Source organism: Micropterus salmoides, unplaced genomic scaffold (genome assembly GCF_014851395.1).
Source record: "Micropterus salmoides isolate LMB-PRFRI ecotype aquatic unplaced genomic scaffold, ASM1485139v1 Ms_hic_scaffold_20, whole genome shotgun sequence".
Taxonomy (NCBI): Eukaryota; Metazoa; Chordata; class Actinopteri; order Centrarchiformes; family Centrarchidae; genus Micropterus; species Micropterus salmoides.
In genome coordinates, this window is record NW_024041151.1 from 2,794,756 (window position 1) to 2,818,842 (window position 24,087).

Genomic DNA, 24,087 nt, shown 5'->3' on the forward strand with positions numbered 1-24,087 from the left:
TCTTTTATGATTCTTTTCATGATGATTGCTGTTTCTGTCTCTTCTCTGAGTTTTGTTGACTGGTTATCACATTATTTTGTGCTGTAACGTGATGTTAGTTGGTGCTGCGTTTCCTTTAAATGTTGAAACAAACACTTTATAAAAATCACTGTGGGAACTTATATATATATATATATATATATATATATATATATATATATATATAAGAAATGGAAACATCTGTGTGGTGGGTGATCGGAGGACACAAGTAGGCCACGATTGATTTTATTGATTCATTTAAAGGTTTGTCTTCACCTCCCATTGTTCTTTTTCTTCATGTTTTCTCTCTTATTTACTTTCTATTTGATCTTTGCCTTCACTTATTTTTCACAACATGCAACATGTACCACCTTCTGCACGCTGCATCTTATCCTGCACAGCTCGCTCTAACTATGCTGCGCTCATGTGATAACAGTCTGTCAGTTTATACCGCATCAGTAAAAAATAAAATAACAAAAATACACAAACGTGATGTGAACATAAATGTGCTTGCAGATGATTTTTTTTTGTGAGTAATATTTTTTTATGTCAACAGAGATTCGCAGGTAAAAGAGCAAGAAAATACATGTGGTTTAAAAAATATAAACATTTAAAACATTTGCTCATACAGCATGTGGTCAGCGTTTGGTTTTCAGTTCAGCACACAGCTCTGTGTGAAAACATCTTGTAACAGTCTTCAGCAGTGAGCCAGGAGGAGGAGGATAAACAGGATTGGTGGTCCTGTGCTGCCTCCTGCTGGTGGAAATACACTCCTACACTCTCAGCGCTGGAGTCAGACTTTAGATAAAAACTGTGCAATAAGACTTTCACAGTGATCTTCTGTGTTTAAGGTCTCCTGGAGGTTCTGCTTTCTGAACACACATCCAGTTCACATTTCAGTGGGTAGCTAACGATCATCAGAGTCCGGCATCACTGCTCCTCTGTGTTTTCACTACAAGCTCTCAGAGAGCCGTTCTGTCCAACAATGATGCTGCTGTACATCTTCTGCTGCTCCTGCTTATACGAATCCTTCACTTTCTGTCTTTTCAGTCCTCCGTCCCTGCAAGACGAAAATAACACATCAAACTCTGAATAATCAGGACGAGCAGATGAGTCTGAAAAGTAAAGCTGCAAAACAACACTGTGAAAACACTGCAAGTATTCTACAGTGTGTACTTTAACCATCAAAGTACTCATTATGAAGAACAATGTTGTACATTTTAGAACAGGATTATTATTGCAGATGTATTAACATGTAAGATGCATTTTAATGTTGGCAGGTGAAGCTCATGCAGGTGTGTTTTCAGGCCACAGGATGGAGGCTACATGTGAGGAAATATAAGTTAAAGAGCAACAGGATCTCTGATTGACTGAGTTATGAAAAAATATACTTAATAAGGATTACTGAAACACTGGACTGGAGCTGCTGTAACGTTCAAGACAGAAACAGCCGTATTGAAGCAGGAGATGAAGATCCAGTAAAATAATTTTGTTATGCATCTTTACATTTCCTTCTCTCACTCTCTGCTCTCTTCCTTCTTGCTATATTCTCTTTGTCCTTAATTAATAAGGACAAACACAATGAGACTGTTGAGTAGTTAAAAAAGGCCTCAGGTCCTTGTTGAAGATCCTGCCTAAAAATGGGTTGGATATTTTAAACAGCGTATCTCTAAGTAAGACGGTGTTTCAGAAGGTAAAAGAACGTGAGCTGCAGAGGAGACCAAACCTAATTCTTTAAATATGATTCATCTCTGTTATTTAGTTAAAATATATCCTACATAACATTATAGTTTTAAACAATTTAACGTGTGTCAGAGGGACGCTTGAATTAAGTTAAGTAATTCATTGTAGTAAAAAGAACAATATTCTATATATAAAGTATTGTACTTAAAATCAGTACTTGGTTATTTCAGGGGAAAACCTTTGGATACAGTTGAAGGCGGACTGGAAACCCTAAAGTAAACTAAATTCTGAAGTAACTCTCATGATTAATGATGCAGAAACTGAAAGAGAGTATGAAAACAAATTCTTTTGAGTGATAATAGATCATAAACTCAAACCTGACGTAAATCTTTATCAAATCAAAACTAAAAAGTCTAAATCCACTGCAATACTGCACAAAACCAAAGTCATCTTGAATCCGGCCCACATATTACTGTGTATTATTGACTGGAAAAAACTAAATTAAACTTTCCACCACTGATGATGAGTGAAGTGTACTGTGGGTGTTCAGTGACCCGGCTCACCATGCCAGGTCCAGCAGGCCTCCCTGATGAGCGATGGCAGATTTCACTCTGTTGGCAAACTGAGCTGCATCCTCACCGTCCTGCTCACAACACACACACACAATACACACAGAGTACATGTTGGTACGCAGGAAGCTGCTCATTCGGAGCGTGTTGTCATATTCAATAAAACGGTACTTCATGCAGGTTTACGTCTTTAACTTCTAAAGAAGCAACAGGTGGGATATATTGTAGTTATAGTAAAGTACTGTAAGTAATGTGTGTTAAAAGCCGGGCTGGATGTTTGCTCTGCAGAGACGCCTTCAAGTCACTAAAGTTTAATTTCTTTGGTCATAAGACTGACTTCTAGTCTAAAACAACAGTGTGGTTCATCGGACGTCTCCAGTCAGCTGATGATATTCTGATTAGTGCACAATGTTGTGGAATAGATAAACAAAAATGCACAAAGACAGACGTGACCGCCAACAACAGTGAACGCGAGATTACGTCCACAAATGTCACATAAGAACTAAAATGTTCAGTATATTTAATAATTCACATCCTAAAGTTTGATGGTGAATAAGCTGTGTGGTAAACGTTTCTGTCCCTCCTGACAGATGATGTTGCAGGTCCAGGCGTTACCTGTCGGCTCATGGGAGGGAGGTACCACACATTGACCACGATGGCCCAGCTGGTCATCATCCGCAGCAGGTAACTGACCATGTTGTATTTGGCGCTGTTCCAGAAAGCGTCGCCAAACCGAGGGTCGTACTGCAACACAGAGCTGGAGTTAACTGAGGGGAACTTGGTTCACACCTAACATGTTCTGACAGACTCTGATGTGTTTGATTATGTGAGAAAACTGTTCATTTAGGATTTAGGATGACTTCAAATGAAACTACTATACTATCACACAGTGGATCGACGGCGCAGGTTAAATGTACACGGAACAGTGGACACGAGTCGCCTCTATCCGACTTGTAGCCCCGCCCTAAAGCCTCCCCCGCTTTCTGGTCTCTATTCCTCTAAACGGGACCATAATTTACTAAATGAAGATCAAGCTGAGAAGAAGAAACATTTTCTCATAGACTTCGATAGAATCACACTTCTTTCTGTCGCCCCCTGCTGGCTGCTGGACAGAAGGCTTGAGGTTTTTCCGCATTGGCTTCACTCTGCTTGGTTGGGAGCGGGAACGTGTTGACGTGACGGTGACGGACTGATCTGTTTATGAACCTAAATATATTGAAACCAATCTCGAGTCCAGTGCACGTCTAACTGTGATCATTGCCTTTACCTTGATTGTGACGGGGTAAATTGTTCCCCCGATTTCAAAGCTTCCCTTCTTGAACATCATGACTGAGGTGTTGTTGATGCAGGTTCCTGTTAAAAACAGACAGACAGGAGTCATCTGACGGTAAAACCACCGTCCTTACATCACGAGCTACAGCGAGGCAGACTCTGACCTTCAGGAAATATCAGGATGGGAAGTTTGGTCTTCGCTGCGACGTGAGCTCTCAGCCTGCCGACAGAGGAACAGATGTGGTTAGTCACACGGGAGGATGATGACACTGATCTTAACTCTGGCGAGTTGAGTTCTGTTGTTTCCTGTTTTATTTTGAAGTTTTCTGCCTCTTGTATCTTCTCTAAACTTTGCTTCCTTGCTGGTGTCTCCTCGATTGTCTGAATTTGTTCCTCCTGTACCTCGTTTATCACCTTCCTCTTTTATAGTCTGTATCTTTTCATTGTTTAGTGTCGCTTCATCCTTGTTTATTGATGAGTCTCTGCCTGGTGTGACTGGATTATTGCAGTTATTTTTGGATAGTAGATTTCACTGTATTTCCACCGTCGCTCTAAGTTGCCTCACCTTATTAATAAACATCACACATAAACAACCTTAGTGTCTGCGTTTGGATGCAAATGCTTTGTTTCCTGTGTCTGCGCTCGGCAACAGGTGACATTTTGAGAGACCCATAACACAAAACTCAGCCCTAGACGCTACTACATCCCTTTAAGGTATCGGTAACAGAAATAGCCCAGTCCCGAGTAGTATAGAAAGTTCCCCAGTCAAATGAGTACTGCATTCGATCCTTCTTTAAAAGAGAAGAAAGAGAAGGGCACGCTTCTTTTTTCTTGCTTATGTGCCCCCCGCAGATTGTAAGCCAAGCCCATGAGTGTTTTTAACAGCTCTCAGGCGGTTCGTTACTGTTACAAGTTTATCACCACAAGTTTCCCTTTGTTTCATCTTCTGATATGCTTTAACACTACTCGCCATTCACATCAATCATTGTCATATCAATTCAACCTTTTTGTGGCACGGAGGACATTATCCAGATGTGATCAGTGTGATCAGCTGGATGTAAAGGCTTTCTGTTCTTCGCTTCTAGTGACATGTTTAAGCCGACTCCTAACTCGTTTTCTACTTCTTACTGTTGACTTTTTGGAAGACATTTGTCACTCACCACTAAAATAAAAAGCCGAGCCCTCTTAATTCAATTCTTCAACGTTTATTGATCCAAAGTTAACAAAATAATTCTCTGTGGTTTAATTTCAACTTATTCTCACTCCTCCTCTCTTATTCAAATACAAATACAATTCACGTCGATCAATTCTGACTAAACTGTCTCGTTTGCCTTCGTGTGTCCACAGACACAGTAAATTTAGAATATGAGTGTTGCACATTTTCTCCGTTAACCCCTGACCAAACATGTCTCACTGACATGTTGCACTGTTCAACAGCATGTTCCTTTACAGCTGCAGGCGGGTTTGTACAGTGTAGCTGTAGCTTATCATGTGCTGCACACCGAGGCAAACTGCGTGTGAAGTAAGCAGCTCTAAAAAAAGCAGCTGAAGACACTGTGATCAGTTCTGCGGTCAGAACGACGGGTTAACTGGATGTAATGTGAGAACAAACTAAAGTACAGAAGGCTGCCGGCTGACTAATGCTCTCTACACAACGGAAGAAATGTCTTATGTAAAATTGCTGAATCACTGTTAAATCATCTGTTGAATAACTCAAACAGGTTCAGACTGTCCAGCCGTACAGATTAGAAAACCTTGGACTCTTCTAATCTCCGTTTCTGGAGATTTGCTTGTTGCTAACTGGTTCTGACTGGAGAGTGTTGTTTAGGAAAGACATGATATCTGTAGGAGCTGCTCTTTATGACCTTGTTGGTAAAACTAAGCTAGTGGAGGGGGGGCGTTGTCAGTCCGATGCTGTGTCTCTATTCTCGCACTTCCATACTTACACTTAGAGGGTATAAGTGCGTTCACACTGAGAAGTATGGCAAAATGCAGCACTGTGAGTACCCGGATGGTGGACACCTCTCACCCTCAACGACCGCCATTTTAGCTACGTAGCGGAAGGGGCGGGACCAACAACACGGGAGAAGCGGGAAGCAGCAGAGAGAGAGGCCAACAACAACAGGACGTCTTTTTCATCACTAAATCCACTTCTGAGAAGTTTTGAGGCGAGAAATCAAATGTGTGTAGATGTCGAATATTATCAAAAATGTGCTTGAAAGTTTACGGAGTTCAGAAGCTCTGCAAGTGGCGGCGGGGAAGCCAACGCAGCGGCTGTTTCTCAATACAGAGTTCTGTACTTTAAAGCTCGGACTTGGCAAGTTCGGCTCGGGAGTACAAACTCCCAGGAACGGGAGCACGCAGTCCGTCATTCAGCAATTGGAACAGCAGCGGACTTGATGACGGCCGGACCCGTTAGCGGGCGGGATCTCCGAAAGTGTCACAGCAATTTTTTAAATCAGCTCTGTCTTGAGAAATCAGCCACATATTTAGAGTTTAAACAACTATATTCCCGCATAAAAAACTCTTCAAACTACTATATGTGACACAAGAACAGCAGGATTATAATTTACAGTTGTGAGTTTTCTCCTCCGACTTTTTGGCGGCAAAATGCATCCTGGGATATCTGGCTATCCGAAGTCCACACAAGTCACCACCGATGCAGGCTCGGTAAAACGGGCAGAGCGAGAACACATCCGGGTATTTGACTGTACTGGGCAAGATGCGGACTTTTGAATTGGAACGGCACTTTGGCTGCGACTGATGACGTTTCACAAGAAAACAAGAACAGACAAGAACGCAGACTGAGAAACAGCCAGAGAGTCGGGTGTAGCTGCAGCCTCCCGTCGGTCTTAAACGCAGCAGCAGAAACTCCAGCAGCAACAGCAGAGGAAACAACAGCTGTCAGACAGTTTTAATGTTAATGCTGTCATTACATTACAGTAATTTAAATTAAATGTAGAGACATGCGGCTCCTGATGTGCTGATGTATGTCCTGGCTTGTGAAACTTAAAAAATAAATAAACAGGAATAGTAGACATTACATTGTTAGTGTACAGTTGTGGTTACAATGCTTTTATTTTATATAATTCTTATTTATGCACCAATATACCAAAGAAAAGTACTTGTAAGTTTGAACTTGGCAATAAACCAGATTCTGAGCATTTTATTTTGGGTGATAAAGCCTGGCGGTATTGTGCAATCGTGAGATAAAATAATTTCCGGCACAACAGCAGTGTTTGACACCACCCTGTCGAAATTAACGCACTAAGCAAGTAAACATAGTGTACGCGGTGTACTGTTATTATACTCAAGGAAGTACCTGAATTGAGACACAGCGTGAGACAAGACTAACACAAGACTAACGTGTTAAATTTGTGATGTTGTGTCGTTTATTTGCATCACTTATCGTGTGTGAAGACTTGTACTTGTTATTATTTAATACTCTTCTCTGCAGCGAAGGTGCTTGCTGTTGGTTGGTATTTCCTGTCACTGCCTCGCTGTCTGTCTCACCTGCTCGTCACAGCGTGGCGGTCTTTCATCTCTGACCTCTCGAACCAAACGTGAGGACACGCCCTCACTATCGCCCTCTGAATGACCCCCAATAGACCTCCGTGAATTTGGCCCACCTGTGGACGACACGGAGCGGTGACATCGCCACATCAAAACACCTGGACTAAGAGACCCTGACCCGCCCCCTGGTGAGGATACTCACCATGGCGTAGCAGCCGTCATTGGCCAGAATCACAATATCGATCGGCGAGGTGTGATTTGCAACACAGATTCCTCCTTTCTGAGGCTTATTTTCTCTGCAGAGACAAGATGATAACTGGATTCAAACTTACAGTAAGTTTCAGCTTCATGTTGTCAAGTGTCAGTAGTAAAAGTACACAAGTATTATCAGCTTCATGCAGTAAAATATCTGAACCTATGTGACATTATGAGATTGTTAATGCAGATGCATCGATGTTAGAACAGCATTTTACCTTTGAAGCTGCTGGAGGTGGAGCTAGTTTTTCTGCTTTAAATTCACTTCGCTAGTTTTGACTAGTACTGACTACGCACTGATTTTATAGAAGAGCTCAAAAGTCAAAGTTTAAAAGCAGTTTGGAAACGCCGGCTTAATCTTTGACAGCCTGCTGTAATTTATAAACTTGTTTTTAATGTAAAATCTTAATGTGAAAAGCAACCAGTGACTCCAGCTGTTAGATGACTGTGGTGGGACAAACGTTCCATCATGGTTTGTTAGCAGCTCCTGATGTGTGAAACAAAGTTAATGAACCAAAGAATGAGAATCGGAGCAGCTGTAACTGACCTGTTGTGGTACTGGATGGTGGCTGACAGTCCTCTGGCACAGATCCTGTAGCAGGTCAGATGCACCAGCTCGCTCAGCCAGTTCTTTGCACTGCAAACACAGAAATACACAACGTTCAGAGCCCAAACTTTAAAGGACTTATTGTTTTAGGCTGCGGTTTCCTGCTGTACCTGCTCTCAGGCAGAAATCCCACCAGAATCGTTCCGATGACGAGCCACGTGAGGCCGATGATCGCCAGAGTGATCCTGCAGGAACACAAGAGGGAGGTTAAAGCATCATTCTGGTTCATTCTGACTCAGACTTTTATGTTTGTGCCGCTGTCCATCGTTTTTTTTTAATCAGTGACAATAAAAAAGCACTCACTCAGATTCACTGTGTGTTATTTCAAATAACATCAGGAACTCATCAGGTGAGTGAATTTTTCTGAGCGCCACAAACAAAACGACTGAAACGACTCTTTTATACAATCCGAATTTGATCCACTCAGTCCATTAGCATTTGGAAAGTATTCAAGAAAGACTTGAACGTGCCTCAGACTGACCTGAGAGGGAAGAGGACGCAGTAGCGCACGAAGACGCCGAGGCCCCAGATGACGGTGAGGCGGAGGCTGATGTAGCGGAAGTTCTGGTTGGTCCGGGTGAGGAGGTTCCAGGAGGCGAGCTCCTCGGAGGAGAAGCGCTGCGTCACCTGGTCGTCCACGATGCTCTCCAGACCTTTCTTGTAGAAGTAGAAGGCGTCGCTCAGAGCAAACTCCCCCCCCGCCAGGGACCGGGAGCTCTGCCCCATCTCCTCCTCCATCGAGCCCCCCGCTCGCTCAATGATGCCTGCGACACAAAACTGTTGGTTACAACGCAACAGCCGATAGCAGCTGATCGCAGATAGATAAAGAAAATTCATCTTTTTTGATAAGTGATTAATCATCTCAGTAATTTTTTTAAGCAAAACTGTGAAAGCACATATTTGTTGTAAATTCTTGTTATTCTATATTTTTATATGTTGTCAAATATACAGTATATTCATGTACACAACATCCTCTCCCGCTGCAACACGTCTGCACGACACAAACCCGGAATAATGCACATGTTATAATATAAATATCTGCCACGTCGTTCTTTCTTATTATTCTCATTTAACTTGCATTTGTTTATTCCATATTAAAGATTTCTGCATTTATTTATATCAGCTGTATGTTTGTCTACGTGCAGGACTTTAACACCAAAGCAAATTCCTTGTGCGTGTAAAATACTACTTGGCAATAAAGCTTCTTCTGATTCTGATTCTGATTCTGAAACATTTGCTGGTTTTAGTTGACTAACAGTTTCAGTTCGACTTGTCTTGATATTTTACAGTTTAAAAATTAACAGCAAGAACAGAGTGAATAAACTGTTAAATATCTTTATAGATATTTCTCTGCTGACATTTACTAGGATCTGTGTCTCACACCAGCCCTGAGTACATAAAACACAAACAAACAATATAACAAGTGTCTGTGGTGAAGGGTTGGGTGTTTCTCCTCCAACCATCGTCCACACCTCTGTGTACACAAGTATTTAACTTAAGAGCTTGATGTAAAAACAAACTCTGCAGTCGTCCTCAGCTAACTAACTCAAACTAGAATCACCGCCCTGATGTTGTTTTGCCTGCCGACGGTCTAGTTGCAGTTTACACACGTCTGGCTGACCCATGTTAATATATGTAGTGGATTCTTGGTTTGAATAGAATAAAAGGTAAAAGCGTATTTTTTTGGCTAAATGGAAGTTATTAATGATACTTAGCAGTGTTGTTGTACTCGAGACCGGTCTTAAGACCACTTTTTGATGGTCTGGGTCTCGTCTCGGTCTCGGACATTGAGGACTCTGGATATTATTTCAAGACCAGTCAAGATCATAACTGTGGGAATGTCAATAAATTGCTTTTGCATTGGCTGATTTATTTGTTAACATTCTAACTTTGATTGGATGTAAAACTCATTGCTTCAAATGCAACCAGTAACCCTAATTAAAATGTGTTGTTACCGTTAACGACTGTCCCCGCGATGGTCAGCGTGGAAAAGTAGTGTTGAATAAAGACACTGATGTTGTTTTCAGCTCTTAATGTTTGTATGTGGGTGTTTTAATGGGAATGTGGATCTTTCAGATCAGTTTGAGAAGCACCTCTGATCTAGTTCCACATTTTATTGTGTCATGTAATGTGGGGAACTGGTCTTGGTCTTGACTTGGTCTCACCCTCCATCGGTCTTGATCTCGACTTGGTATCAGCCCCTAAAAGTCTCGGTCTTGATAAACTCGGACTCTTGACCACAACACTAATCCTTGGTGTGATTCCAGTGAATTTACACAGTTGAACTGATTAATGAATCAGATGTTTTGGATAAACAGGTACTGTGTAAAGTTGGCTTCTTACAGAGTCCAGCTACACCACATGGTGCTCCTGTTGGCGAGCGCCAATACGTTGTTCGCAGTCACGTGATTCTGATGCAATCGACATTCAGAACGAGGCAGGAAGTGAAAAGCTTCTGGACGAGACAGAGGAAAGCCGACGCCGTGCTTGTTGTTGTTTACTTATTTTGTTGTCCCACGCCACGTGTGTGTGAAGTCTTAATTATACCTTAAATTATGGCAAAAAAGGTCACGATGACCTTTGACCTTTCAGAAGTTTCCCTTTTCCACTTCTGTTCTGAGTTATGGTGTTGGATAATGACCAGGACCTTATGATGTTGCAGTGAAGCCAAATTTGAAGACATTCTCTCAAGGCGTTATAAGGAGATCTCACGAGAACGGGACAGACAACCTGGAAACACAACAACTCCAACCACTAAATAAAAACCAAGCCTGTTGTAGTTTAAGAGTTTAGTCAAGACCCCTTAGCATTGTTTTTTAATGCCCTGAGTACCTGTTAGCGATGTTAGATTATCAAAATAAACATAGTAAACGTTGTAAAACGTCACAATTTGGGGTGTACTCACTTTTGTTGCCAGTGGTTTAGACACTAACGGCTGTGTGATGTGTTATTTTGAGGGGACAGCAAATTTACACTGTTATACAAGCTGCACACTCACTACTTTACACTGTTATACAAGCTGCACACTCACTACTTTACACTGTTATACAAGCTGCACACTCACGACTTTACACTGTTATACAAGCTGAACACTCACTACTTTACACTGTTATACAAGCTGCACGCTCACTACTTTACACTGTTATACAAGCTGAACACTCACGACTTTACACTGTTATACAAGCTGAACACTCACTACTTTACACTGTTATACAAGCTGCACACTCACTACTTTACACTGTTATACAAGCTGAACACTCACGACTTTACACTGTTATACAAGCTGCACACTCACTACTTTACACTGTTATACAAGCTGAACACTCACTACTTTACACTGTTATACAAGCTGAACACTCACGACTTTACACTGTTATACAAGCTGAACACTCACGACTTTACACTGTTATACAAGCTGAACACTCACTACTTTACACTGTTATACAAGCTGAACACTCACGACTTTACACTGTTATACAAGCTGAACACTCACTACTTTACACTGTTATACAAGCTGAACACTCACTACTTTACACTGTTATACAAGCTGCACGCTCACTACTTTACACTGCTATACAAGCTGAACACTCACGACTTTACACTGTTATACAAGCTGAACACTCACTACTTTACACTGTTATACAAGCTGCACACTCACTACTTTACACTGTTATACAAGCTGAACACTCACGACTTTACACTGTTATACAAGCTGCACACTCACTACTTTACACTGTTATACAAGCTGCACACTCACTACTTTACACTGTTATACAAGCTGAACACTCACGACTTTACACTGTTATACAAGCTGAACACTCACTACTTTACACTGTTATACAAGCTGAACACTCACTACTTTACACTGTTATACAAGCTGCACGCTCACTACTTTACACTGTTATACAAGCTGCACACTCACTACTTTACACTGTTATACAAGCTGAACACTCACTACTTTACACTGTTATACAAGCTGAACACTCACGACTTTACACTGTTATACAAGCTGAACACTCACGACTTTACACTGTTATACAAGCTGAACACTCACTACTTTACACTGTTATACAAGCTGAACACTCACGACTTTACACTGTTATACAAGCTGAACACTCACGACTTTACACTGTTATACAAGCTGAACACTCACGACTTTACACTGTTATACAAGCTGAACACTCACGACTTTACACTGTTATACAAGCTGAACACTCACTACTTTACACTGTTATACAAGCTGCACGCTCACTACTTTACACTGTTATACAAGCTGAACACTCACGACTTTACACTGTTATACAAGCTGAACACTCACTACTTTACACTGTTATACAAGCTGCACACTCACTACTTTACACTGTTATACAAGCTGAACACTCACGACTTTACACTGTTATACAAGCTGCACACTCACTACTTTACACTGTTATACAAGCTGAACACTCACTACTTTACACTGTTATACAAGCTGAACACTCACGACTTTACACTGTTATACAAGCTGAACACTCACGACTTTACACTGTTATACAAGCTGAACACTCACTACTTTACACTGTTATACAAGCTGAACACTCACGACTTTACACTGTTATACAAGCTGCACACTCACTACTTTACACTGTTATACAAGCTGAACACTCACTACTTTACACTGTTATACAAGCTGAACACTCACGACTTTACACTGTTATACAAGCTGAACACTCACTACTTTACACTGTTATACAAGCTGAACACTCACTACTTTACACTGTTATACAAGCTGAACACTCACTACTTTACACTGTTATACAAGCTGCACACTCACTACTTTACACTGCAGCAAAGTGTCATTTCTTCACTGTTGTCACATGAAAAGATAAAATCACATATTTACAGAAATGTGAGGGCTGCACTCACTTCTGTGAGATGCTGTATGTGAGTGATGTAACTCACATAATGTCACTAAAAGGATATAATAAGGTTTTTGTTTCACACGGGAAACAAACTCCAGTCTCCAAGGGTGAAAATCCGGTTACTGAACCACCCGTCCACCCCGATCGCCTCCTTCCTCAGGCTTTTCTGTTATTTATAGCAATACTTTCAGTGTTGAACTATGGCAGTAAACCCTGTCCGCTGAACTATTACAAAGGGAGGTCAAGTGTGTTGGTACCAGACGCTGAAGCACGTGACAAAGCGTGGCTGTTTGACGCCCTGGGAACATACGATAATAATAATAATTAGCTGTATGTATATTAGCTTGTATTAATGATGATTCAGAATGTAAAGTTCTCCACATGTCTCTATGAGAGGAACTCTTTCTAAAGCTTGAAATGAGATTAAGCTGCAGCAGAGGAACAGTCTGAGGATCACGAGGACGCTGACCTCTCAGAAATGTTTAACCTCAGAGTGCAGCTTTGTTTCCCCTGATAGGGCCTGTGCTTCCTGCAGCAGGAACTTATATGAGCTAACGTAGAGGGAAAAATGTTTTGGAGCGAGTGTCACATGGAAATTCATCTGTATTTTACCTGGCACTCTTCAGCTTTTCCTCTAAATACTGAAGCTCTACGCTCGATCGTTTTAAAGTCAGAGGACTTCTCTGAATTTATAATATGTATTTTAAAGCTTTGACCAAAGGTTCAGCCTGAGAAAAATAAGAAATCATCTGTCATGGTGGGGACAAGAAAGTGGAAGCTGAGCATCAACGTCTGATTTAAATATGAGCAGGTTCCTGTTTCAGTGCCAAGTGCACAATAAATTCTATAGCAGGCCGTTAGTGAAGCAAAGAAGGAAAACATCTGTGTGCGTTTTCTACACACGTTTGTAACTGGACAAATAACGGTGGATGTATGTGAGAATACTTTATGTTCAGTGATGCGCATGGACTGACTGTGTGTAGTAATGAAACAAACCCTGCAGTGTGAACGCGCAGCAGAGCCGACACACACACACAGAGCAGCAGCAAAGTTATGCAATCTGTTGTTGCATCATCATTGTGAGACGAACCATGTGTTTTTCACCCTGCAGCACCCCGACATCAGATGCTGGAGCTGACCAATGGAGAGCCCACACTCACACAGCCCGCGTCACATGATCTCTGTCTGCAGCTGAAACAAATCCCTCACGCAGCAGCAGGACACAATGTCCTGAGAGCCCAGAGGAAGCCCAGCTGCAGACCTCACGCCTCCTCAGTCCGGTTGTTTCTTTAGTTTTAAGTTTACCCAGCGGCAGCTTCAGCCGGTCCTCCTGTGTACAGAGCTGCAGCCAGTGTTCATTTTCACTGTTCCTCGATTAATCGATGAATTATTTGGTCGATAAAATATCTGAAAACAGTAAAGAGTGGCTGTTATAATTCCCTTCAGCTCGCGGTGACGTCTTCAGATGTCTCGTTTTGTCCGACCAACCGTCCAAAACTCAAAGATACTCACTTTAACATAATGTACGTCAAAGAAAGTCTTCCAATCCTCACATATGAGACACAGTAAATGTTTGACAAACAATGACCGAAAACGATCTTTCGATTACAACTTAATTTCCTGTTGATCGATTAACTGACTAATCGATGCAGCTGTAGCAGGTAAACGACATACGTCCGAATCTGGGTCGAAGAATTTACCGGAAACCTGCTGTAAGAAATTCACACATACTTATCACGGTCCAGATCAGAGCCGCAGCCTGTCCTGTTCTCTGACTTTAGACTTTTAACGTTATATATCCAGGTGTTGGGAAGTGAAACTGCGTATGTTTTACAGTAGTCTGACGCCTTTAGTGTCTCAGCTGTGTGACGTGGGATAAATGTCCTGAATCTGCTGGTGTGGAGTCGCTGCTGCTCATCAGGATACATTAGCTGCTACTAGCATAACAAACCACAGTCTCACGCCTAACTGCATTGTAGGGAACGTAGGCGGCAGGTTTGCACCAGGAATAAAAACAGGATGTCTCTGGTTCAGCTGTTGTGGCTGACGCTGATGACAGTCACACGCCGGAGGGGGAAGCTTCTTCAGCCTGTTTTTATCAGCATGTGGGAACATTTCAGATTTAGAGTGAAAGAGTTTCCTGACTGAGGTGTAAAGTAGTTTGTGGATAAATAGAATAAACGCTGCCGAACATGAAGCAGCGGCTGGAAGTGAAGAAAGCGATGAGGAGGCCGTAACCTTCTTCACGTCAACACGTCGTCATATTCTCCACGGGGATTAAGCGTCGACTGCGGCTCTTTTAAAGACCTCGCTGTGTCGTCTTCTTCTTCTGTGGTGGTTTAATCAGCCGATGAGCTCGTGTTCTCACAGCAGAGTTTAGTTTCACCATTTAAAACACTTAAAATTTAAACTGAGTTTGGTTGGAAACTCGACTGACGAGTCTGATCGTTAATCAGACCTGAGAGCTAACAAGCCGCTGCGTCCTCCAGTCCTGGAAAAATAACTCTTTAAGTACAATTTTGCTGTACTTTACTTGAGTATTTCTTTGAGAGTATTTTGTACTTTTTACCCCACTACATTTATCCAACAGCTTGTAGTAGTAGTTGTCATAGATTAACCTACCCAACACTAATAAACTACTAACACATTAACACATCAGTAATAAAGATAAAGTGATATATAATAATACATCAGTCTGCATAATAAGTACTTTGGAAGTAAATTTGTTGAAAGTACTTCTGTATTTTTGCTTTGAATGCAGGATATGCATGTACTGGAGTATTTTCACGTTGCTGTATTACTTAAGCAAAAGCCTATTTTATTTGCTATTTCTTTATATTTATTATTATGTTTTGTTAATTTGCCATCAGCCTTTCTTATTTTTTATATTTTATATTTAAAATATTGTTTATCGATTATGTTGTTTAGTTGATGATAACTGATTGTGTGAAGTCAGGTCTGTGTAACACACGTGTGAGAGTGCATTTTAGTGCTGCTGTCGCTCTACAGGAGCCTGGCGAGGCACTGAGATGATCACTGTTCATTAAAGTATGTTTTTATTCATGCTTTCAGCTCCCAGTTAATCTGACTTACCTTTGGGCAGAGGCACAGGGACGCTGGGCTGCTCCTGCCGACCCCTCTGGATTCGTAACGTGGCCCACTATAAAGAAAGTTATTTTCAGATGACCCCTGACACGATGTCTGCGGCTGCACATTTCATAACTGAACAAACAAATTAAGTAAGGAGTGGAGCGGGCGACAGCAGGCAGGTTCTCCCGAGGACAAACTAAAACCAACAAACTAAACTCCAGCAGGGAGAAGAGTGAAAAAAAGACGCTCGTTACCTGCAGGATTTTGACCAGGATCTGGATGTAGACCCCGGTGACGCCCAGAGAGAGGCCGAACATGGCGGGCAGCATGATGAGGAACACCACCACAAACACCCACACCTGGAACACACCGACAGCCACACACCACAGGTCCTCCATCACCGACAGCTGAGGAAGCCTGAGGTCAAATCATCATCTGCAAACAGAAACACCAGAGTGGCTGTACGGATGTCACGTGTCTGCGCAGCACTTTGGTCCACACTGAAATATCTCAACCACTTCTGGACAGACTGGAATGAAAGTTCGTTCAGATCTTCATTCTCTGAGTTTTTCATCTAGCGCCACCATCAGGTCAAATACCCGCAGAGCTGATGATGTTCCCATCAGCCTCAGCTGCACGCTGTGTTTCGCTGAAGCGACCGTCAGAAAGTTAGAAAAAGTGACTATTTTGTTTCTTCATTTGATTAATTTTCCAAACAAAAATGCTAAAACTTCAGCTGGTTTTCTCTGTTTTATATTAAACATAAACTGAATAAGGACAATAAAGGACAATGAGTTACAAGTACAATACAGAAGTACAATATTTCCCTCTGAGATGTAGTGGAGTTGAAGTATAAAGATGCATAAACTGGAAATACTCAAATAAAGTACCTTTAAACTGGACTCAGTGGTGGAATTTAACAGTTTTAGTGTCCTCTAGTCCAACTTTAAAGTTACTTTATTCTTCTACACTAGATTTTAAGAGGGAAATATTGTACTTTAATTTGTAGATTCGTCTTACAAAACATCCTATTATCTTATAAAATATGCATACATCTTTACAGTATATTATATCTTTGTAAAGAGAATAAAAAGTAGTTAAAAGCACAGCTAAAAACATTAAAATGATGGTTAATACATCAATAATAACAATCCAATCTTATATAAAACAAATAGGCTATAATAATTTAACATTTTACAATGAGTAAATTTACTTGTTTATATATTTTTAGTATAAAGATGCATAAACCGGAAATACTCAAATAAAGTACCTTTAAAGGACACTCAGGGTGGAATTTAACACATACTTTTAATCAAGCCCACTCTTGTCCAATTCTTCTGCACTAGATTTTAAGAGGGAAGTTTAATTTGTAGATTCATCTTACAAAACAAACGATTATCGTATTAACTATTTTAATGCAGTATATTACATCTTTATAAATAAATAAAAAGTAAAGTTTTATCTATAATGCTTCTGTACTTTTACTTTGATGTTGAATGCAGGACTTGTAATAAAGTATCTTTAAAAGTTTTTCTACTATAATTTCAGTAAAGTATCTAAATAGTTACTTAGGTTTTATTTAAGTACACGAATAAGTACTTCATTCCAGTAATAGCGGGTGTTTCCCATAGACTAACTAGCTGAACGATAGGAAGCTGCAGTTAGTCAAAGTATTTAGAGTTATATAAACTAAAGTACACTAAAAAACAAACAACAGATACACAAACAACAGCAACATGTAAACATGTAGCCTATATTTGCGTTTAATAAGTACCTGGGAGGAGTCGGAGAGGGAGTCGCAGCCGCAGACGTCCTGCAGTAACAAAGAAAGTCTCGCACCGTGAAGTCGGAGCTCACTGGGCCGTTTTAGACGCGCCCCCTCCGGGAGCCTCCTGCTGCCGGACTGCGCTGGAAAAACGCACAATTTAACTGCGCCTATGTTGCGCTTCAGTCACGCTCCTGGTTTCATGTTTGTAGTCAACAAGCAGCATGGCGGAGGCGACTGTCCGTATGTCCGGGATTGTTTTAGCTTCTCTGATGTTCCAGCATGTTAACAGCGATTCAGACGTGGTGAGAAATACATTCATTGATATTTCAGTAAAGTCGGTTTGTTTACAGTGGACCGCGGTGGGCGGGAACGTTAGCTTAAATGCTTCCGGTTGAGGAGTTAGCAAACAGAGCAGAAGTGTCCCAGTGTTATTAACACACTTTTAAGTTAATTAGTTCTTGTTTAGTAGTTTAAATGCTAACGTTTTAGCCTGGGGTTTGGAGCATTAAAGAAATGTTTGTCGTTTAAGTGAAGCTAAAACTCCCACCTCGCTATTTCTGCAACTTTTCTTTAAGCTAAGAGTTCCTGTCCAGTCCTGACAAGCCAGACTCCGTTTAAAAATGTTTCTAATTTAACGTGACACCTATTATGGACAAGTATACACACCTTTTGAAATGTGACTGAATGCATTTTAGACGTTTTTCGGGTCTGCTGATTAATTCGGCATATGTATAATCCAACAAACAAGTTTTTATTTAATTAAATATGGGCCTGGATGGATGGATGGATATTTCTCACTGCACATTCATTTTTATTCTCCAGTTTAAATGAATTCAATAAATTTTAAGGGCTGCAACTATCTTATATCCCTGTTATTGATCAATTTGCCAAATATTTATTTGTTAATTTTTTTTAGTCTACATTAGTTTAACCTTAAAATGTCTTCTTTTGTTTAACCAAAAGTCCAAATATACAGTTTACACAACAATTGACAAAGAACAGCTGCAAATTCTGCTGTTTCAGTTTTTACTTGAAAAGTCTAAGAAGCAATTTTCAGAATAGTTGCTGATTGTTTTTCTGTTGTTTGACTCATTTATTAAAACGGTTCATTTTTAGCTTGTGTTTTGTTTTAAAGCCTGTTTGTGTTGTTTAATCCCTTTTTGTTTCTTTCAGATCTTGTTTTATTGTCTTACGTAACACACAGGTGCTTTACATACAAACTTTCCTTGCAGATCGCATGTACAGAAGGTCAACCTGTACATTTACCATTTATTTATTTATTTATTTATTTAGAAGGGACAGTGCAAATTAATGAACATATTTGCTTTTTCAGCAATGTAAATATGCCAGAATAAGCCTATAAAGGATATTTTCCATCTGTAGTCAAATAGCTCCAAGACACAACTATTATTTATTTCTGTCATGTTAAATAAATTAGAGTCAGTCTGACAGCCAAGTTAATATCCCAGTTTTATTTGTGTGTTGTCGCTCTGCAGGAAGGCCTCATCCTCGGAGAGAGCAGGTTTGATGAGCAGGTCACCATCAGCGACTCTCAGGCGGACCACATTCACATTGAGGAGATCTACAGTAGGTTCACGCCGGCCTCGTGCAGCGTTGCGTCCTCCCTGCCACACACGATAACACGTCTCCGTTTCTTTAACAGATGTCCAGAAGCACATCGCCTGCCGCAGACTGAACGAGTGAGTGCAGGAGCTTTTTATATTTTATAGAAGTCTACAGCAGCTGTTAATGGTGCAGATGTTTGTCCTGACCTCTGTGTCTGCAGCTTCTACAACAGCGCAGGAGAGGTGGACATGAACGCCATAAAGAGCATCCTGGCAGACAATAAGCAGGTAAGTCACAAACATCTGGCAGGTAAAACACCTGCAGAGCCAAGCTGTGGCGTTTAAAGACGTTTGTGTTTGACACCTGGAGGAGAGCGTGATTGGCTGGTACCGACAGCGCAGGAACACGGATCAGCAGATGACGTTCAGAGAGAAGGTCATCCACGAGAAGCTGAAGGTGTCTCTGTCCAACCCTCACATGATCTTCCTGCTGCTGACGCCCAGCAAGGTAACGACCGCAGGCTCCACCCACAGGATGGAGTACGCCGCCTTCATCTCCCGCAGCAGGTGAGCGCTCTCAGGTGTTGGCGTTAACGCCGTGTCTGTCTTCAGCCACTCATGTGATGTCTTAACTAAATCGTAGTTAACGTTTTGGAGTGGCCTTTTATTGTGGCCAGCCTAAGGCCTTTTATTGTGGCCAGCCTAAGGCACACCTGTGCAATCCACATGCTGTCGGATCAGCATCTTGATACGCCACACCTGTGAGGTGGATGGATTAACTCTGCAAAGGAGAAGTGCTCACTAACACAGATTTTGACAGATTTGTGAACAATATTTGAGAGAAACAGGCCTTTTGTGTACGTAGAGAAAGTCTTAGGTCTTTGAGTTCAGCTCATGATGAATGGGGGCAAAAACTAAAGTGTTGCGTTTATAATTTTGTTCAGTTTAAAGCTAATTGTTAGTTGCAGCCTTAATGTAAACTAACTTGTAGTTACTGAACCTCTAGTGTCGACTTTACGCCCTGACCTAGGATAGTATGTACAGCTGGTGCAGCCCAGTACAGGACTTTAAGTATTTGTACACTGTGGTATTACTACTTGTACTCAGGTAAAATATCTGAGTCCTCTTCTGTCTGAAAGCTCTTAGTATCTGTGTTTTAGCCTCCAGCAGACGTCGTGTTTGTGTTTTCTGCTCTGATGATGCTGATGATGATGATAACGTGTGTCCTGTTTGGTGAAGGCGGATCATGAACGTCCCTGTACTCGTCAACAACCTGGGTTTACTGGAGCAGCTGGCGTACTGGAAGGTGTCTGCGCCGTGCTCAGCAGAGGGTTATAACTCCACCATGAAGAAACACGGGTACGACGCTGCACGCGGCGACGGGGGTCACGTCAGGTCGCGTCTCTGCTCATGTGACTGAAGCTTTGTGTCTTGTTCCAGGTCCAGGTTCTTCTCCTCCAATGGGCTGCTGAGAGAAGTGAACGACGTGAACACGATGAACGAGTCTCTGCAGGCGGAGCTGCAGGTGAGCAGCAGCAGCAGCCGCAGCAGGTGAAGTGTTTTAACTTCCTGCCGCTTCAAACTCTCAGTCTTTGTGTTTCCTGTCGGACAGAAAGCGTGCAGCGATGTGGAGGAGAGCGAGCGTCTGGTCGAGGCTCTGCAGGCCGACGTGGCGGCGCTCAGGGGGAGGCTGAGCGAGAGGAAGCAGAGCGGCAAGGGAAAAGGTGAGCCGCTGAACACATCCATGATGTCGGGAATTGATCCTGTGACGCGCTCCGACATTATCAGTAGAGCTGAAACCATCAGTCACGTAATCGATTAGTTGATGATCAGCAAATGTTTATGCAATTGTTTCAAAACTCGTTTTAATCTTTTCAATTATTTTCATGCAGAAATAGTTAAAATGTGCCAAATATTCTCACATCACAGCCTCTCAACTGTGACGATTTCCTGCTTTTCTGTCTTTCACATGAAAGTAAACTGAATATTTTTGGTTTTTGAGCTGCTGATTGGACGAAAATGAGACGTCTAAAGGACATTTTACAGACTAATTGTTGTTAATATTTGCGGCAGTATTGCAAAAGTCTTGCCCGCTATTGGGCCTCAGGTGTCTAGTTTGTTTGCTAACCAGTATACACAAACGATACACGTATTTTGTTTTCTCTTTGGAAGGAGCTAGGCTAGCAGTTTCCCCCTGCTTTCAGTCTTTGTGCTAAGCTAAAGGCAGGCAGGTATGTACAAAGTGTTTTCCAACAACAGGCTGTCGCTGTCAGTAAGTGAGATGTCTGTCCAGGTCATACTTATATAAGGAGGGTTAAAATCAAGGAATAGTGTCCAATTAACCTTCCTAGTTTGAAGCTGAATGGAGTTGAACACATCGTAGACCTCCATCTGTAGTGGATGCACCGAGATGAGAGTGGTGATCAGTAGTTAGGGGCTGTGCTGACTGATCAAAGTTCACCAGTGTCACCTTGACCGAACGGGGAGTTGCAGATATCTGGGACAGAAAGTTCTTATCTTAAGTCTTAGATGGGAAGAATCTAAGATTGGTTTTTCCCAGTTTGGTATTACAGAAGTAAACAAACTAACTTTAGTAATCCTATCTTATCTCAGGTTAGGAAATCCTAAATTCTCAATCCAACATCACTTCATCATCAACTTTTATATATACTATGCTTTTTTATTATATTATGTTACCCATCAACAAGATATCAAGATTCTGAAACATGTAATTGAAAAAGGAAAGTAAATTATGATTATTATAATTAAGGCTTCAGGCTAACGTTACCGTGTTTTTCATAGTTTTCTTGTCTTCACTGATCTCCTCCTATCATCAACATGCATTAGCAGACGTTACATATACAGAACATTGTTATTCACAGAGACGTTAGATTGTTTTGTCATCAGCTCATCGTAAAGATCTGCTATAAACCTTTAAATTAATAACTTCCACCTGTTGACATTTAGCTGATTTTATATTTCCATGTGGACTGAAGAAGTAGAAACACCACCTGGTGGAGAGGTGAAAGTTAGGACGGCTCAACAGTTACTCTAAAGTCAGGAGAGTTTATTTAAGATGTTGGGAAGTTGTGTAAAACACTTGTCTTAAGTTAGGACAGGAATCAGGTCCTAACCCTTATCAATATTCTGACCAGCTGAGAGAGGATCTGTAGTCAGGACGTGTCTGTAAAACGACCCCAGATGTGCAGAGTCGGGTCTTTAGAACAGCAGAGTCCAGGTTCAGGTCTGTTTCCTGTCTGTCAGCAGCTGCAGACGAGGATCCACCCGAGCAGAGGAACAACCTGCTGCTGCACGAGGCCGTCAGGGCCCTGTTCGCCCGCTCGCCTCTCTTCCACTCTCAGACTCTGACCCTCGAGGCCTTTCCTGTTCCCGACGACTGCTGCGGCGCCGACGGGCGGGAGGAAGACGTCTCCACAACGACGAACGCTCAGGAAACTCTCTCCCTGCTGCACCCCGGCAGGACGAACTCCCGGAAGAGACCGAGAGAGATGCTGGGGTCGGAGAGGAAACGCAGGAAGAGCAAGTCCTGAAGTGAAAACGAGATGCTGCTCAGGAACTGATCTGCTTCGGATTCTGGGACCAAACTACCCTTTAATCGGTGCTGCTTCTTCTTCTCGTTCACATTCGAGGGTCGTTTCTGTTTTTTTACAGCCGATTCAGCTGCTCACTGAAGCATCTACTGCACAGATTCCTGCAAGTCATTTCAACACCAACACACGTGGGAAAAGGTTTAAAACTACAGAAATTAGCCTTTAAGCTGATTTTAATGTCACTAATCTCAGTTTATCTGCAGTTATGATGACCAACAGTTTCTGTCACAAAGCATGTAACCCTGTTTTCTGACAGTTATTGAAATGTTTAAAGGTGCTGATAAAGAGATTTCTTTATGTTAAAAACTACTTTGCAGTTATTTATGAATAGAAATGCAGTTTTGATTGAACACTCCTGTTGTTATTTCCCTCTCCTGGTTTCCTCCCGGGGTCACAAACACTTCCCTCCATGGTTTATAACAAATGTTCATCTCTCCACGACCCGGCTCTGGTACGTTACAGTGTCTTTAAGCCCCGGTGTGACGTGTCAGCTTTTTAAAGTGAACAGGAGTTTTAGAAGTGAAATATACAGGATGTGTTTTTGTTTCACAGCTGGGATTGTTATTTTCGACACATCCCACTTTATAACCATCAGTGACAGAATATTTAATGTATTTTTCAGAATTAAAATCTCAAATATTTATTTCTTACTACAAATAAGAACAAAACTCAGGCAGCGACCAGCAGACGTGGAACTAAATGAAGAGCAGAGAGCGAGAACGAGGTCTGTTCTGCAGGTGTTTGATCATAAAGCAAAGTGTTGGGACACGTGTTGACCTGACGATGGCGCCGGAGGATCACCACAGTTCATCCTGTAAACAGTTTCACTCGGAGCGAACGTCTACTTTAAAAAATAATCCCTATAATAATGTGAACTGTGTTCTGAGTCATCAGTAACGAGCTGCAACGATTGGCTGATTAGTCAAATACTTTGATAACTGATCAGTTTCGGTTATTTTTAAGCAGAAATGACAGACGGATTCTGAAAAGAGATGAAGCTGCTGTTGGGAATTTTTGCAAGAAAACCAACTTCAATGATTGGTCAGTTATTAAAATTTACTTATTGGTAACTGACTTATAGTTTAAGCTGTTTGTCAGTTTAATTCTTTTTTAGAAGTTCTAGTGAAGAGAAGTATAAAGTGTATATTTTGACATCTGTAGTACCTCATGTTAGTACTCAAGTACATCAGTGTGACTTCATCTGAACAGATCCACAGAACAAACGGACACACGGC

General features: G+C 41.6%; 2 protein-coding genes across 3 annotated transcripts; one reads left to right on the plus strand and one right to left on the minus strand.

Moving 5' to 3' along the window:
* Positions 1-248: 248 nt before the first annotated feature.
* On the minus strand, positions 249-17,817 carry gpat3 (glycerol-3-phosphate acyltransferase 3). Its single transcript, XM_038733141.1, has 13 exons — positions 17,683-17,817; positions 16,163-16,343; positions 15,912-15,978; positions 8,399-8,681; positions 8,028-8,102; positions 7,858-7,947; positions 7,258-7,351; positions 7,056-7,171; positions 3,707-3,762; positions 3,538-3,623; positions 2,886-3,014; positions 2,265-2,344; positions 249-1,078 (listed from the first exon to the last, which is right to left on the minus strand). Exons 2-13 carry the CDS (start codon positions 16,304-16,306, stop codon positions 949-951), a joined length of 1,350 nt encoding a protein of 449 aa, XP_038589069.1. The 5' UTR covers positions 16,307-16,343; positions 17,683-17,817; the 3' UTR covers positions 249-948.
* Positions 17,818-17,841: 24 nt separating this feature from the next.
* On the plus strand, positions 17,842-23,200 carry abraxas1 (abraxas 1, BRCA1 A complex subunit). Of its 2 annotated transcripts, none has more exons than XM_038733142.1 (9): positions 17,842-17,978; positions 19,173-19,263; positions 19,340-19,376; positions 19,463-19,529; positions 19,612-19,808; positions 20,481-20,600; positions 20,682-20,766; positions 20,854-20,965; positions 22,506-23,200. In XM_038733142.1, exons 1-9 carry the CDS (start codon positions 17,898-17,900, stop codon positions 22,790-22,792), a joined length of 1,077 nt encoding a protein of 358 aa, XP_038589070.1. In that variant the 5' UTR covers positions 17,842-17,897; the 3' UTR covers positions 22,793-23,200. The 2 variants fall into 2 exon arrangements, with proteins under 2 accessions (XP_038589070.1, XP_038589071.1); XM_038733143.1 differs by having other exon boundaries at positions 22,509-23,200.
* The last annotated feature ends 887 nt before the right edge of the window (positions 23,201-24,087 follow it).